This window comes from Uranotaenia lowii, chromosome 3 (assembly GCF_029784155.1).
Source record: "Uranotaenia lowii strain MFRU-FL chromosome 3, ASM2978415v1, whole genome shotgun sequence".
Classification (NCBI taxonomy): domain Eukaryota; kingdom Metazoa; phylum Arthropoda; class Insecta; order Diptera; family Culicidae; genus Uranotaenia; species Uranotaenia lowii.
The window spans coordinates 298,651,133-298,665,532 of NC_073693.1; the positions used below are offsets into that span (position 1 = coordinate 298,651,133).

Genomic DNA, 14,400 nt, shown 5'->3' on the forward strand with positions numbered 1-14,400 from the left:
TCATATTCCATAATTCATATTCAGTTAAAAGTTTCAGGATTGTAATTTTAGGTTTTATATACACGATTTTTTCTTTTCTCAAACCATATATAAGATTAAAATTAATATAAAATAGTTTTACACGAACGCTTTAATGATATCCATTGATTTCTGTTTAGCCAGTTTTAGTAGAATTATATCCACTACTTTATATTTATGAAAGTACCTAATAATTCTTCATGCCAACTAATTTCAGATTACCTTTTAGAATTCCAAATCCATTGCTTAAACCCAAAATAAGATTTTAAATTTAGAGTTCAACTTCTTAACAATAAATTTAGACTTATATTGCAAATCTCATTCAATTCATATGTATTTTTTTTCATATCTCACGTTCACAAGATTTAAAATTTCTGAAGTTGAACTGTTGCTTTCAAATTCCAGTATTATCTTGTTTTTATGCAGCATAGAGCCTTCATAATTGAGGTTTCAGTCAACGTTTTTCATAATGAACATGCTCGTATCGTTATTCGTAAACAATTTTTTTTTATGTCGCTCATTTATAATGATCGTTTAGAAAACTCTGTAATGGAATAAGTAACATGCTACTTAATTTTAACGAACTTTTGTACTATTCTTCAATCGATACTCAAATATCACTTTATGAGTTATATTCTTTAATCATTTCTTCGTCACATTAACTTGTCTACTCTTGTATGACCAGAGCATAAATTTTTCAGACATCATAGTTGACAATGCTTAGCTTTTCAAGTGTAGTTTTTCACAGGAACATTTACATTCTATCAAACTGGAATCAAGGTTGCTGAACTATCTGGTAAGTGTTTCAGATAGCTTATAAGAGCTTCCGTCCTTCCAGGACTAATATTAACGTGTTAAGGATTAGCTAGAGCTTCTCGAGCTCTCTCCTTTGTGCAAAGGATTAATTTCTCGGAGCGAAATAACAATTTGCTTCTCAATGCATCGGATCTTCACAGGTACCGTCTACACTTAAAATTTGCCTGTCAGAGTGATACATGCTATTTGGAGAAAAATAATGAAGTCTTACGGAGACCATTTTATGTTAAGCTTCTTGAAACTTCTATAGACTAAGACTAATTTAACCTGTTAACTGCGATCAATGACTTATTCCAAAATATTTCATTTTTGTTTCTTTTCCAACAATTTTTAAATCGTTATTTCTCTTTTTTTTATTTAATAAAGCTTTGATTCGATTTCTAGAATCAAAATTCAGTTTTGATTCTCTGATAATTGTTTCCCCTTTAGACGTTGATCTTGATCTGATTCGTAAAAAATGAATAAGATTTTATCTTGCATTTATGTGTTGGTTTTGGCATAACTTTTTTTCTAGTTCTGTTTTTTTTTATTCCATTCCATTTCAAATCTTCTCAATTAACAAACCTTCGACCAATATTCCATATTTTTAAGAAAAATTTCAACATTGGACGAAATCTCTTCAAAAGCCTCTACCAAACTTCAGATTATGACTCAAATCTAAAACATGAAAATATTGGTAAAAATTCTGGATTCTACCTACTGAATACTCCACTCTGACTACTAATTTAAATCGATATCGTAGTCAGTAGGATTATACTATCCTCTTTGGAATAACCATAATCTTCTCAGGGTTGACCTCACTTCACCTACTCAGTGATTATCATCATCCTATCAGGGAGTAGTGATTGTCATCATCCACTAAACGATTATCATCTTCTCCTCAGGAAATATCATCATCCTCTCAGGAGTGATTAGCTTAATCTTCTAAGTAATCATCATCATTATCATCCTCACAGGGTTTATCATCATCCTCTCAACGATTATCATTATCCTCTTAGCGATCATCACCCTTCTCTCAAGTATTATCATCATCCTCTCAAGAATCATCATCATACTCATCTTTTCAGGTAATCATCCATCAAGAAATTTCATCATCCTCTAGGAAAATCATCTTTTCAGAGATCATCATCAACCTCTCAAGGATCATCATACTCTCAGGAAATTTCATCATCCTCTAAGGGATCATCATCATCATCCAACCATACAAAATGATATCATCCTGTCAGGAATCATCATTCTCCCAGGGCTGATCATCATAATCTCAGACAATTTCTACATCCTCTCAGGGATTATAATAAACCTTTCAGGGATTATTATTATCATCATCCTCTCAGGAATTATTATCATAAATATCCTCTCCGGAATTATCATAATTCGCTCAGGGATCATTATCATCATTATTCTCACTGGGTTTATAATCAAGCTCTCAGGGGTCATATTTATTCTTTAAGAAGTTAGAATCCTCGCAAAGGTCATTATCATCATCACCCTCTCAAGGATCATCATCAACATTATCCTCTGAGGAATTATGATCATCCTCTCAAGGATGGTCATCATCATCCTCTAAGGGATCATCATCAGAATTATCCTCTCAGCGATCATCATCCTCTCAGGGATTATCATCAACCTGTCAGGATTTATAATTATCCTCTCAGGGATCATCAGCATTTTCACAGGGGTTATCTAATTCCTTTCAAGGATCATCATCATCATCATCCTTTCAGGGATCATCTTCATCCTCTCAGGGATCATCATCATCATCCTCTCAGGGATAATCATAATCCTCTCAGGGATCATCGTAATCATCAGCCTTTCAGGGATATTGATCATCCTTTCAGGGATCAAAATCATCATCATCCTCCCAGGGACCATCATTATCATCATCCTCTCGGGGATCATCGTCATCTTCTCAGGGTTTATCATCATCTCCTCGCCTCTCAGGAATTATCATCATCCTCTCAGGGATCATCATCATCCTCTCAGGGATCATCATCATCCTCTCAGAGATCATCATCATCCTCTCAGGGATCATCATCATTATCCTCTCAGGGATTTTCATCACCTTCTAACTTCAGGGATTATCATCATCCTCTCAGGGATTATCATCATCCTCTAAAGGAAGAATAATCATTATCCTCTCAGGGATTTTCATCATCTTCTCACCTCTCAGGGGTTATCATCATCCTCTCAGGGATCATAATCATCATCATCATTCTCTCAGGGATCATCATCATCATTCTCTCAGGGATCATCATCATCCTCTCAAGGAAAAATCATTATCCTCTCAAGGAAAAATCATCCTCTCAGGGATTTTCATCATCTTCTCACCTCTAAGGGATTATTGTCATCCTTTCAGGGATCATCATCATCCTCTCAAGGGTTATCATCATCCTCTCAAGGAATAATAATCATTATCCTCTCAGGGATTTTCATCATCTTCTCACCTCTCAGGGGTTATCATCATCCTCTCAGGGATCATCATCATCATCATCCTCTCAGGGTTATCATAATCATCATCATCCTCTCAGGGATCATCATCATCATCATTATCCTCTCAGGGATCCTCATCATTATCCTCACAGGAATTTGCATCATCTTCTCATCTCTCAGGGTTTATTATCATCCTCTCAGGGATCATCATCATCCTCTCAGGGATTATCATCATCCTCTCAGGGATCATTACCATCATCCTCTCAGGGATCATCATCATCATCCTCTCAGGGATCATCATCATCCTCTCAGGGATCATTATCTTCCTCTCAGGGATTATCATCATCCTCTCAGGGATTATCATCATCCTCTCAGGGATCAAAATCATCATCATCCTCCCAGGGACCATCAGCATCATCCTCTCAGGGATCATCATCATCATCCTCTCAGGGATCATCATCATCCTCTCAGGGATCATTATCTTCCTCTCAGGGATTATCATCATCCTCTCAGGGATTATCATCATCCTCTCAGGGATCATCATCATCCTCTCAGGGATCATCATCATTATCCTCTCAGGGATTTTCATCACCTTCTAACTTCAGGGATTATCATCATCCTCTCAGGGATCATCATCATCGTCATCCTCTCAGGGATTATCATCATCCTCTAAAGGAAGAATAATCATTATCCTCTCAGGGATTTTCATCATCTTCTCACCTCTCAGGGGTTATCATCATCCTCTCAGGGATCATCATCATAATCATCATTCTCTCAGGGATCATCATCATCCTCTCAAGGAAAAATCATTATCCTCTCAAGGAAAAATCATCCTCTTAGGGATCATCATCATCCTCTCAGGGATTATCATCATCCTCTCAGGGATTATCATCATCCTCTCAGGGATCATCACCATCATCCTCTCAGGGATCATCATCATCATCCTCTCAGGGATTATTATCGTCCTCTAAGGGATTATCATCATCCTCTCAGGAATCATCACCATTATCCTCTCAGGGATCATCATCATCCTCTCAGTGATCATCATCATCCTCTCAGGGATCATCATCATCCTCTCAGGGATCATCATCATCATCATCCTCTCATGGATCATCATCCTCTCAGGTATTCTTATCATCATCCTCTCAGGGATCATTACCATCATCATCCTCTCAAGGAACTCTATCTACATAATTCTCACAGCAATCATTATCATCATGATCAGTCTTCACGGATTGTTATCATCATCCTCTCAGGAATGCTGCCTCAACGAAGACTTAACATTACGCAGAAAATTATCATCTCAGATTTATTTTCCATTTTAAGAAGGTTTTACACATTTCTCAGTTTTACATTTTTTTTATTGGGATTATTCAAAGGTTCACGGTCCACATAATCTTTACAATAATGATCGAAAATAGCTTACCTTCATGACTTATTTTAGTTTTGTTGAAGCTTATCTTCTACACATACATTAATTAATAGCCTTTTCTGAAAATGACTACCGATGGCTTTTCTGAAAACATCAATTTTACTAGAATTTTTAACCTTTTTTTATTTTAACAAAATTACAAGCTAAGAAAAATTTCTCCGCAAACCTGTTACTCGCCATTAAAATCATCCATTTTGTTTCCCTTTTTTTAAGTTTTCATTTCACTCTAAGTCCACTTGAAATTTCTTTTATTCATTCTTCTTTAATCTATATTTACCTTACATTCGAACGGTTGGGAGCGTAACCCACGCCATTGTCGTAACCGACGGTTCCGCAACACCGCCATTCGATTTCCTTAACACTTTTTCTTCCGAAAATTGTACAACACCCGTTATCTCGTACAATATTGTTCAAACTGAAGACGGAGCCGAGAGAGGGAATCCTTCTCACGACTTTTACCTAGGTTCACATGCTTTCTCTTTTTCTCTCCTTTCTTCGAAGCTGTATTTCTATTTCTCTCTTTCTTAACGATGAATTCTCATCAGACGCTCGTAAGAGATGAATTCTAATGTTTCGTTATTCTTTCGCACTGATATAAATCATCAGATAGATTCTTATGTACATAGAACGTTTCATTTTCTACTTAATATAATTATTTATTACTTCTATTCACTACATGCCCATCTGCACGAAAATAGTAATATCTGATTTTCTATTGCGATTCTACCTTAGAGTGTCCGTCTTACCCAACTTTAACCCAGGGTGTTTTGAATCTTAATATTGATTCTCGAATACCGAATACCGCCCAAAAACCGTAAAGCCGAATATTCTGCTCACCGAATATGCCGAATAGCCGCACCTTTTATCAAATAATTTTTAAGAGTAAATTTAAAAATGATATGATTTTAACACTGGTGCTGAGATTCGATGAAAACATTCAATTTCTAGTAATTTTCTTTCGTTTTTATCTTGTACTAGCTGATTTTACCCGGCCTTGCTCGGGTTCACATTAAGTATAAATCAAAATCAATCTTTTGACTTTTCGAAATTTTCTAAGCTTTGTTTTCATTACTATACTAAATTTGGCCTATGTTTGGCCATGTAAAGTTTGTAAGTTTTGTAAGTCTTTTTAAAATTTTTACTGGGATTCAAACTAATAGTTTGTATTAACTGAAATTTAAAAATATTTTCCCTTCAATGCTTATTCATATTATAGCAAAAAACCAGTGTTCGGCACAACAGCGCTAATCCGCTATTCGCTAATTAGTCCGCTAACTTTTCGTTAGCGGTTTAATTTTGCCGCTAAGTTTTGATTGATCTAGCTAATTAAAAAGTTCCGCTATTTTTTGGTTCCGCTAATTGAAGACCGCTAACTCCCATATATTTGTATCATTCTCCCGAATTATTAGTGACAGAATAAACTTTTTGTCATTAATCAGTTAAGGTGACATTGGGCACCATTCTGATTACTTAATTGGATTAGTTGGAGGAATGTGTACTTGAATTAGAGAAAAGATGTATTTATTGTCATTTTTCTCTCTTTTAGCACTTTTTTCGCAACATTTACAGAAGAAGATAACAATAAAATGTGTCAAACAATATAGAACTATTTTTAACATTCCTTCATTAACATTTGTTTTCAAATGGTTGAGATATTTACTTTTTTCAATACAGTTTTTTAAATGATTTTGCAGATCAGTACATTTAAAAATAAGATAAAATTACCATTGTAGTCTTCAGATTAGGTTCAAATAGAAATTGTATATATGTTTACGTTTGACAATACTCCTGAAAGTTTGAGTTTGAAAAAGGGGAGAACAGTTTAAAGATTAAAAATGATGAAAATGTAAAATAATGCAAAAATCATCAAAATGAAATCAATTGAATAAAAGATTGCAATGAAATTGCATAAGTACTATCTACTTTGCACAACACCGATAAATCGAGTAAATTTTTAACCAAAATTTGAATTTTATAAAGAAGAGATATCTCCCATCTTCCTCATTCTGTTCTTTTCCTCTTATAATTGTTCGAAAGTTCGTTTTTTTTAAATAGTGGAAGAAAGAGAGCATAGCATAGCATAGCATAGCATCGGGTGACTACACACATCTTGCATTGGCTGATACATGCGGTACAACTAATTATCAAGAACAATACAAGATGCCAAAATGAGTATCTGGATTCAAAACTCATTTCAAGTGTTGCCATTAAAAATCAGTGTAGTACTACAATGCACACCTCGACAAGTCAATGTAATCATAGTGGGGATAATCTGAAACAGCTAAAGAAACTTTTTAGGTGCAGAGAACTCATACGACCCAGGATGCTGTTTTCAGATAGGAAGGGGAAAGGTTGTTTTATAGGAAATCCTACTTGGCAGATAGGATTGATGAAGAATTTAAATACAATTGCTAAATCATATAAGCTTATAAAAAAAGAGAAAACAGGAACAAGCTCACCAATCTGTAGACAATTGTAGATGGACATCGTACTATGCAAGATGCGCTGCGATACACTTTTAGTGAACCTACATCCACCGGCTTCTGATTTAATGAATGCAGATCGCATTGCAAAAAAAATCTTCAGAGGGTAGCAGTAGTTAGAGTCAAAAAACACACTGGCTGTGACTGCGTGGAAGCACTACAGCAATTCGTCCGAAGATAACAATTTTTGTATTGTTAATAATTAACTTATTTTTCGCGGTATACATTCAAATTTATTAAATGGACATTTTAAAGCAGGAATTTTCCACTACACTAAGTTTGTGATTTTCTTCGTTTCATAGTCTCATCTATTCAAACTACACTTCCGGTAATTTTGCTCTCACAAAACACGTGCATCGTTTTTTAAAGACTCACATACGGCATAAAAAGCACTTTTACATCCCGTTAACACTGAATTCTGATGATAGCACAAAACAAAATAATCGCTCTGCTTTCCGGAGCTAGCGGTAAGATCCGCTAATTGAAATAAATGCACCTATTTTACTCTAAATTTCCCGAACAACATGCGAACTTTTTTTCTCTGCTTCTTCATTAAATAGTGGAAGAAAGAGAGTTGTTAAAATTCCCATCTTTGACAGTTTTTGTTTTGCTAAGACCAAGCCCACCAATGGTTGCTAAACCTCGAATCGAGTACATTTAGCAACGTATCTATCAACCCATCATCGCACCAACAGTCGCTAACTTGATTCGAGAAATAGCAATCGAGCAGTAGGTTGTTACTGGATGCGTTTATGTAGCAACCCGGTAGCAACACAACCGGTCATCGCTATGAGAAAATAAACAAACAAAAATACCAACCTGGATGGCTACAATGGGTGCGAAAATCAGTAGGTAGATAAAAAGGCAACCAATTAAACCATCTAAAATACCGACCGAAATAGGAACGCCCGGTGGGCTTGGTCTAATGTAATTGTATGAAAATTCGATCAGTTTATCCAATTTTAAATTAAATACTTGAAACATTATTTATTCCCTTTTGAGATGTTGAAAAAATCGAAAGGGGGAGCGGCGTGACAAAACAAAAATTTGATATTTGTTCCAGCTTTTATGTTGGTCAACAGTTAGCGATTAGCGATTAGCGCTTTAAGCTTAAAGCGATAACTTTTTCGGCACATTCAGCGAATTTAATTAGCGATCGCTAACTTTGAATGAGTTAGCGATCGCCAACTTTGAATGAGTTAGCGATCTAATTAGCGACGCTATTTTTTCAGTTAGCGATGCCGAACACTGCAAAAAACTATCTTTTAGGTTGAGTAGATTTGGCCTTGTGCCAATGTGTTTTTATCTTTCTCGTGTATTATCTAATAAAAATGCATTATTTTAAGCTTGTAAACATATGCGAACGACCGCTTTTGAAAAAAAAGACCTCCGCTGAAACCTTCTTGAAGACTTACTTAGCATGTTTTCAGTTGTTTGCTGTTTTATTTAACATTTTTGAATGATTAGTGTTACTTAGTCGTTGGAAGTTCCACAAATAGTTTTTTGAAGTTTTCAGAATACTTCATCATTCAATGATGTTATGAAAAAGGTGTTATTTGAGTTCAATTTAAATTTATCTAGAACACAATAATCACATTAGTTATTGTGAAGTGTGATCAATGTAAAAATTTTTAGAAATCATTTGTTTAAATTGAACGGTTTTAGTTTTCTCTCACTTGGATTAAACACATTGATAACCAATAATAACTCAAAATAAAATAACAATAGCATTTATTTAACTAAAAACCTCAGATTTAAATACTAAGAAGTTTTGAGCGTTGGATTTAGTTTTAAGTTTTTTTCAATAATGCACGTTCAATTTTATAATTCTCCGTTTGAATTCCTCGACGGCTATCAAAGCTTGAAATAGTAGCTGTTCAGGATGCCCCTGATGGCAGGATCGATAGCATCAGATATTTCTCGATGAATAATAAAACCACAGACAAAATAAAACCGTACACACATTCATACAAACAACATTACAAATAGTGGACTGTATTACTTCGATAACTTAGACTTAAACAACATTCAAAAGTACTTCTGACACAAACTGACTCTGGCCTCTCTAGACCTCTGACTTTGGCTACTTAGGCCTCTGACTCTGGCCTCAAGGGCCGCTGATTTCGTTACCGTCTCTGCTGGTGGTTGGATGAAAAAGAGACCGAGTTAAGGGTTAGATTTTGCTTAACCCTTTGGAAAAGCTACTTCGTTTCCGAGGTAAACCCGAATGTTTTGGCGCGCATTACTGTCGTTAATGCGCGCAGCATCGCCATGTTACTACTGGGCCTTTTTGACTCTACAGTGCGGCCCATGATTATTTGTTCGTTCCAGAACAGCAGCCTTTAACTTATAACTCTAAATTTAATTTTTTATTCATTCTCTGTGAGGAATTCCGAAAATATGAAAATGGTTGATTCTTAAAAATTTGAATTTATGAAAATCGGTTCATAAGTTTTTAGCGCTCAGTCCTGATAGTAGTTCAGCTTAAGAAGTCAATTTATTATGAAGATGAATCATTGCATCCATACTTTACATAATGCATATTCTTGTAGACTTTAAACGTCCCCCAGGGGCAGAAGGGATCACTTTGAAAACCACTGTTCTAATTAATGTATTCCTAACAGGCGAGTAGTATTTTTTCATTTGAAATGTAACTTCGTGCTTTTGCCCTGTGCTTCAAACAGTAGAAGGAAAATCGCGCTAAAAATTCCGCTTTCAAATTTCAATGATAAGCAGGCATTGATTTGCTGTCCAGCACACGTGAACTCTGGATGGTCATTTCTTATGCCCGGCCCATATGGTGATGGTGAAAAGTGAAAACAATCCGCCAAAAGAAACGAAAATCAGTTGGCAAAATGGGTGCCATGACTTTTGGTTCGTAGATTTAATGTTTAAATAATAAATAGTAAAAAAATTATAAAACTAATCTATTTTTCTTAATATAGGCATTTAACCTGCCTTGATATGGGCATTCAGAACCTGTCTCTTATTCCTATATCTTATCATTTACAACTTTGCCAAAAGCTTCAATTTGTTGAATTTCCGATTTCCAGATGAATAAGAAAGAAAAACCATCAAAATTTTTGTTCGCAGAATCTGTACGGACGATAATTAAAGTTTTTTTTTTATAAACACAAACACTTACAGGATCTCAATGAAAGGGCTTGTGATATAGCTCAGTTGGCAAGTCTGTTGTCTCCTGAGCCGATGTCCGCGAGTTCGAGCCCAAGAGTAAACATCGAACACAGTTGTACCGGATGAGTTTTTCAATAACGATCCGCCAACTGCAACGTTGATAAAGTCGCGAATGCCATAAAAATGGTAAAACGACTATAATCGAAACAAAAAAAAAAAAAAAATCTCAATGAAACTTGATGTTTCCTCGAAGAGATTCCGTATAACTTTCGAGATAGATGGCTAGCATCTTACGAATGCTAAAACCACCAACCCACAGAAAGTGTATGTATGCCGTGACCGAGATTCGATCTCATACCCGCTGGCTTAGAAGACTTGAAGGTTATCCTCTACGCCACGGGCTGCAGCAAATATATTCTAATAATAATTCTATTCAGTTAAATATACTCTAACAAAACTAACAAAAATCTTGTTTGAATTTTTAATTTTTTTCGACTTCATATAACCATTTAATTTTTTTATGCCATGTATTAAAAGCGTATTACTCTCAAACTGCACTGATTAGATATGATGAATCTCCAGCCATATCGTCAATCGGCTGTATGCGCATATTACCCAACATGCACATTTAGGAACACCCTACCGCGTAGTTGGGGCCTTCAACCGAAACCCGAACGCCTCCGTTCGGGATGTGGCTAAGAAGCTAGTACTGTCCAGAAGGCCAAAACTAAGGCTGGGCTTCGAACGTTCAAGGTACAAAAGACCCCTAATCGCAACGAGAAGCAGAACAAGTCCGCCAAAACCGGTGCCAGGAAGTTGTACCTCAACATGCTGACGAAAGTTGAATGCTGCATCATGGACGACGAAACATATGTGAAGGCCGACTTCAAATAGATCCCAGGCACCTGTTTTTCAAGGATAAGTTCAGCGTTCCGGAACATGTCCGCACTCAGAATATCTATATATATAAAAATGAATTTCTGTCTGTCTGTCTGTCTGTCTGTCTGTCTGTCTGTCTGTCTGTCTGTCTGTCTGTCTGTCTGTCTGTCTGTCTGTCTGTCTGTCTGTCTGTCCCTATAGACTCGAAGACTACTGAACCGATTTGCGTGAAACTTGGCAGATGGGGGTATTGGAGGCCGGGAAAGGTTCCTATAATAGTTTGGGACCCCTCCTTCTTTCTGGAAGGGGGGAGGGGGTCATTTAAATAAAAATGATAAGTCTTCATAACTCGAGAATTGATCATGCAAATGGAACCAAATTTGGCATGGAAGTGTATTTCGGTACGAGGGATATTTTTATGGTGCTTTGGTACCCCTCCCTTCATCCAGTGGGGAGATAGGAAGCAGGGAGGGGGCCTACCTTACAATTTTTTACTTATCTGGAGAACTAATCAAGCAAATCGAACCAAAATTAAAATTGGCATGGAAGGGAAGTGTTATACGAGAAATCGTTCAATGATTGTTTCAGACCCCTCCCTTCTTCCAGTGGAGATTCAAGAAGGAGGGGAGGGGCCTTCAACCCCTTTTTCATTACTTAACTTGAAAACTATTCGAGCCAACGAAACAAAATTTGGCTTGGAAGGGTATTTGGGTACGATAAATAGTTCTATGAATATTTGGTACCTCTCCCTCCGTCTATTGGGGATATAGAAAGTGGGGAGGGGGCTCCTTTACAATTTTCAGCATTACTGGAAAATTAATCAAGCAAATGGAACCAAATTTGGCGTGGAAAAGTATTTGATAACGAGAAACATTTTTTTGATATTTTGAGAAGCCTCCGTTCTTCCAGTCGAAAAATGTTAAGGGAGGAAGGTGCTCCCTTACAATTTTTTACATCACTCGGGAACATACCCAGCAAATGGAACGAAATTTGGCTTGGGAGGGTATTTGAGCACAAGGAATGTTTCTGTGAATAATTTGATGCTCTGCCCCACTGGAGAGTGGGGGGCTTCTTTACAAGTTTCCGCATAATTCGAGAATTAATCGAGCAAATGGAAACAACTCTGGCATGGGAAAGCATTTGGATACGTAAAATGGTTATTTGCTTATTTGAGACTTCATTCTCCTTCAATTGAGGATACAGCTAGGGAAGACGGGAGCTCGATTGTTTTGTTCAAACTAAGAACTTATCTAACAAATGGAACCAAATATGACATGGGATCAATCATACACTCGAGCATATGGAACAGAATTTGGCATGGGAGTGTATTTGAATACACGGAATATTTGATCTTGATCCCCTCCTTCCAGGTAGGGTATAGGTAGGAAGAGAGGCTCCGATACAAATTTCATAGTAAAACTTGACAACTAATTAAGCAAACGTAACCAAATTCGGCATGAGAGGGTTTTCGAGCACAAGAAATGACTTTCCGTTGGTTAAGCAGCCCTCCCTCCGTTCAATGGAACGATAAAAAGTGGGGAGAGGGTCACTCATACAGTTTATTTTAGTATTTCGATAACTTATCGACAAAAGTGTGCCAAATTTGCATGGAAGCATATATTTCTTTGATGGTTTGAGACCCCCTTCTCTTGCCAGAGGGGAGTTATAATGTGGGAAGAGGGTCACACATTTTTTTAATAACTCGAGCACTTATCGAGAATGGAGCCATACATGGGATCGTATTTATTTACAAAAAGTGTTTTTCTGATGTTATGAGACCCCTTTCCTTCCATTAGGGGGTCACTCTCACATTTTGAATAATAATAATTTGAGAACGAATAGGCTAAATAAGTGTCCCGTGACGTAATTTTGTTAAAAAAATGTTTCTGTGATAGTTTAAGACCTTCTCCACATTAAAAAGGGACAGCAAAAATGTCCTTATATAAATAAAATATTTTGGAATAAGTTTAAACTTATGAAGCAAAAAAATCCGGAGTCATGAAAAGGATTAAAACAGGGATTAAAAATTATTAAGATTTCAAAATTAAAAGTTGCAATTTTATTTTGAAAACACATTCTAATGATTTGAAATTGCATTAAAAATTCTGTGCAAATAAATGAAAAGTTAAATAACAAGATATCACAAATTTCAATAATTTTTGGAAGGTGTAGCAAAGCACACCGGGTCAGCTAGTGTAATAAAAATTTCGGTTTTTCCGATTTTCTTTGGTCGCCCCTTAGGTGATTTTTGAGAGTCGAAGCCACAGGTCAGTTTTTTGGGCCAATCCACACAATTTACATGGTCGGGTGAAATTCGACATGACCCATTTGGCTGCCACCCTAAGCAAAATATTATCTGCTCATGTTCTGCTTAGATCCAAAAGCATTGCAATTTTTTTTATTCAAGAAATTAATCACTCTAAGACTGAAGGTTTTTCTGATAAAGACCTTAACCCACATATTCCGGTGCTTCGAAATCTATATTTCATATTTAAGCAAGTCCTTCCGTATGACACCTGGGTATTTAAAAATGATCTCTAATTCAACTTTCCTTCCAGCTGGACGAGATCAACCAGCTGTTCCTGCCGAACATGCGCAACAAGCTGATGTGGTTCTACCAGGAGGTGGACGAGGTGGAGCAACCCTCGGAGCGGGACCTGGCCAAGCCGGGGCCCTCCCGAGCTGGAGCATCGAGTTCCTCCAAGACACCGCAGGGTGCTTCCGGCGGGGCTCTGCACAAGCAGCACAAACTCTTCATCAGCGATGGCTGGAGCTGCTCGTTCACCGGCATCGGCATCTACATGTTCCGCATCAACATCCAGAAGCAGCTGCCGGAGGAAGGCTTCCACAAGGATTTGTGAGTGCATCCAATGAACGGAGGGCGTTGTTTTGTGATTTTTTTTATGAAGCGTAGGAGTAAGTAAGTAGCGTAGACTAGTGAATCCTATCAACAAATTTTAAAAAACTCCAATATTTATATTTAATCCATTTTTTTTAACATCAGATTTCTTGCAACAAGTTTAATCTACGATTGAGTTTATAATTGAAGGCTTAATTGCCCATTATGTTAAACATGCCGTCAAAATGTCCCAAAATAAAACAGCAACTGCCACCGGAAGTGGGTGATAATTGCTTCATAGCGTAGATGATAATCGGTGAATTGCTTCGTAGCAATTAAGTGCCCTCCCCATAATGGGACAACCTTTT

General features: G+C 36.7%; 1 protein-coding gene across 1 annotated transcript in view; it reads left to right on the forward strand.

Moving 5' to 3' along the window:
- LOC129753646 (dynein axonemal heavy chain 5-like) overlaps positions 1-14,400 on the forward strand; it is a 62,529-nt gene that overhangs the window by 22,752 nt on the left and 25,377 nt on the right. Inside the window, exon 4 of the mRNA XM_055749481.1 lies at positions 13,752-14,050. Coding sequence (XP_055605456.1) covers positions 13,752-14,050 — 299 coding nt within the window. The remainder of the gene's footprint in view (positions 1-13,751; positions 14,051-14,400) is intronic.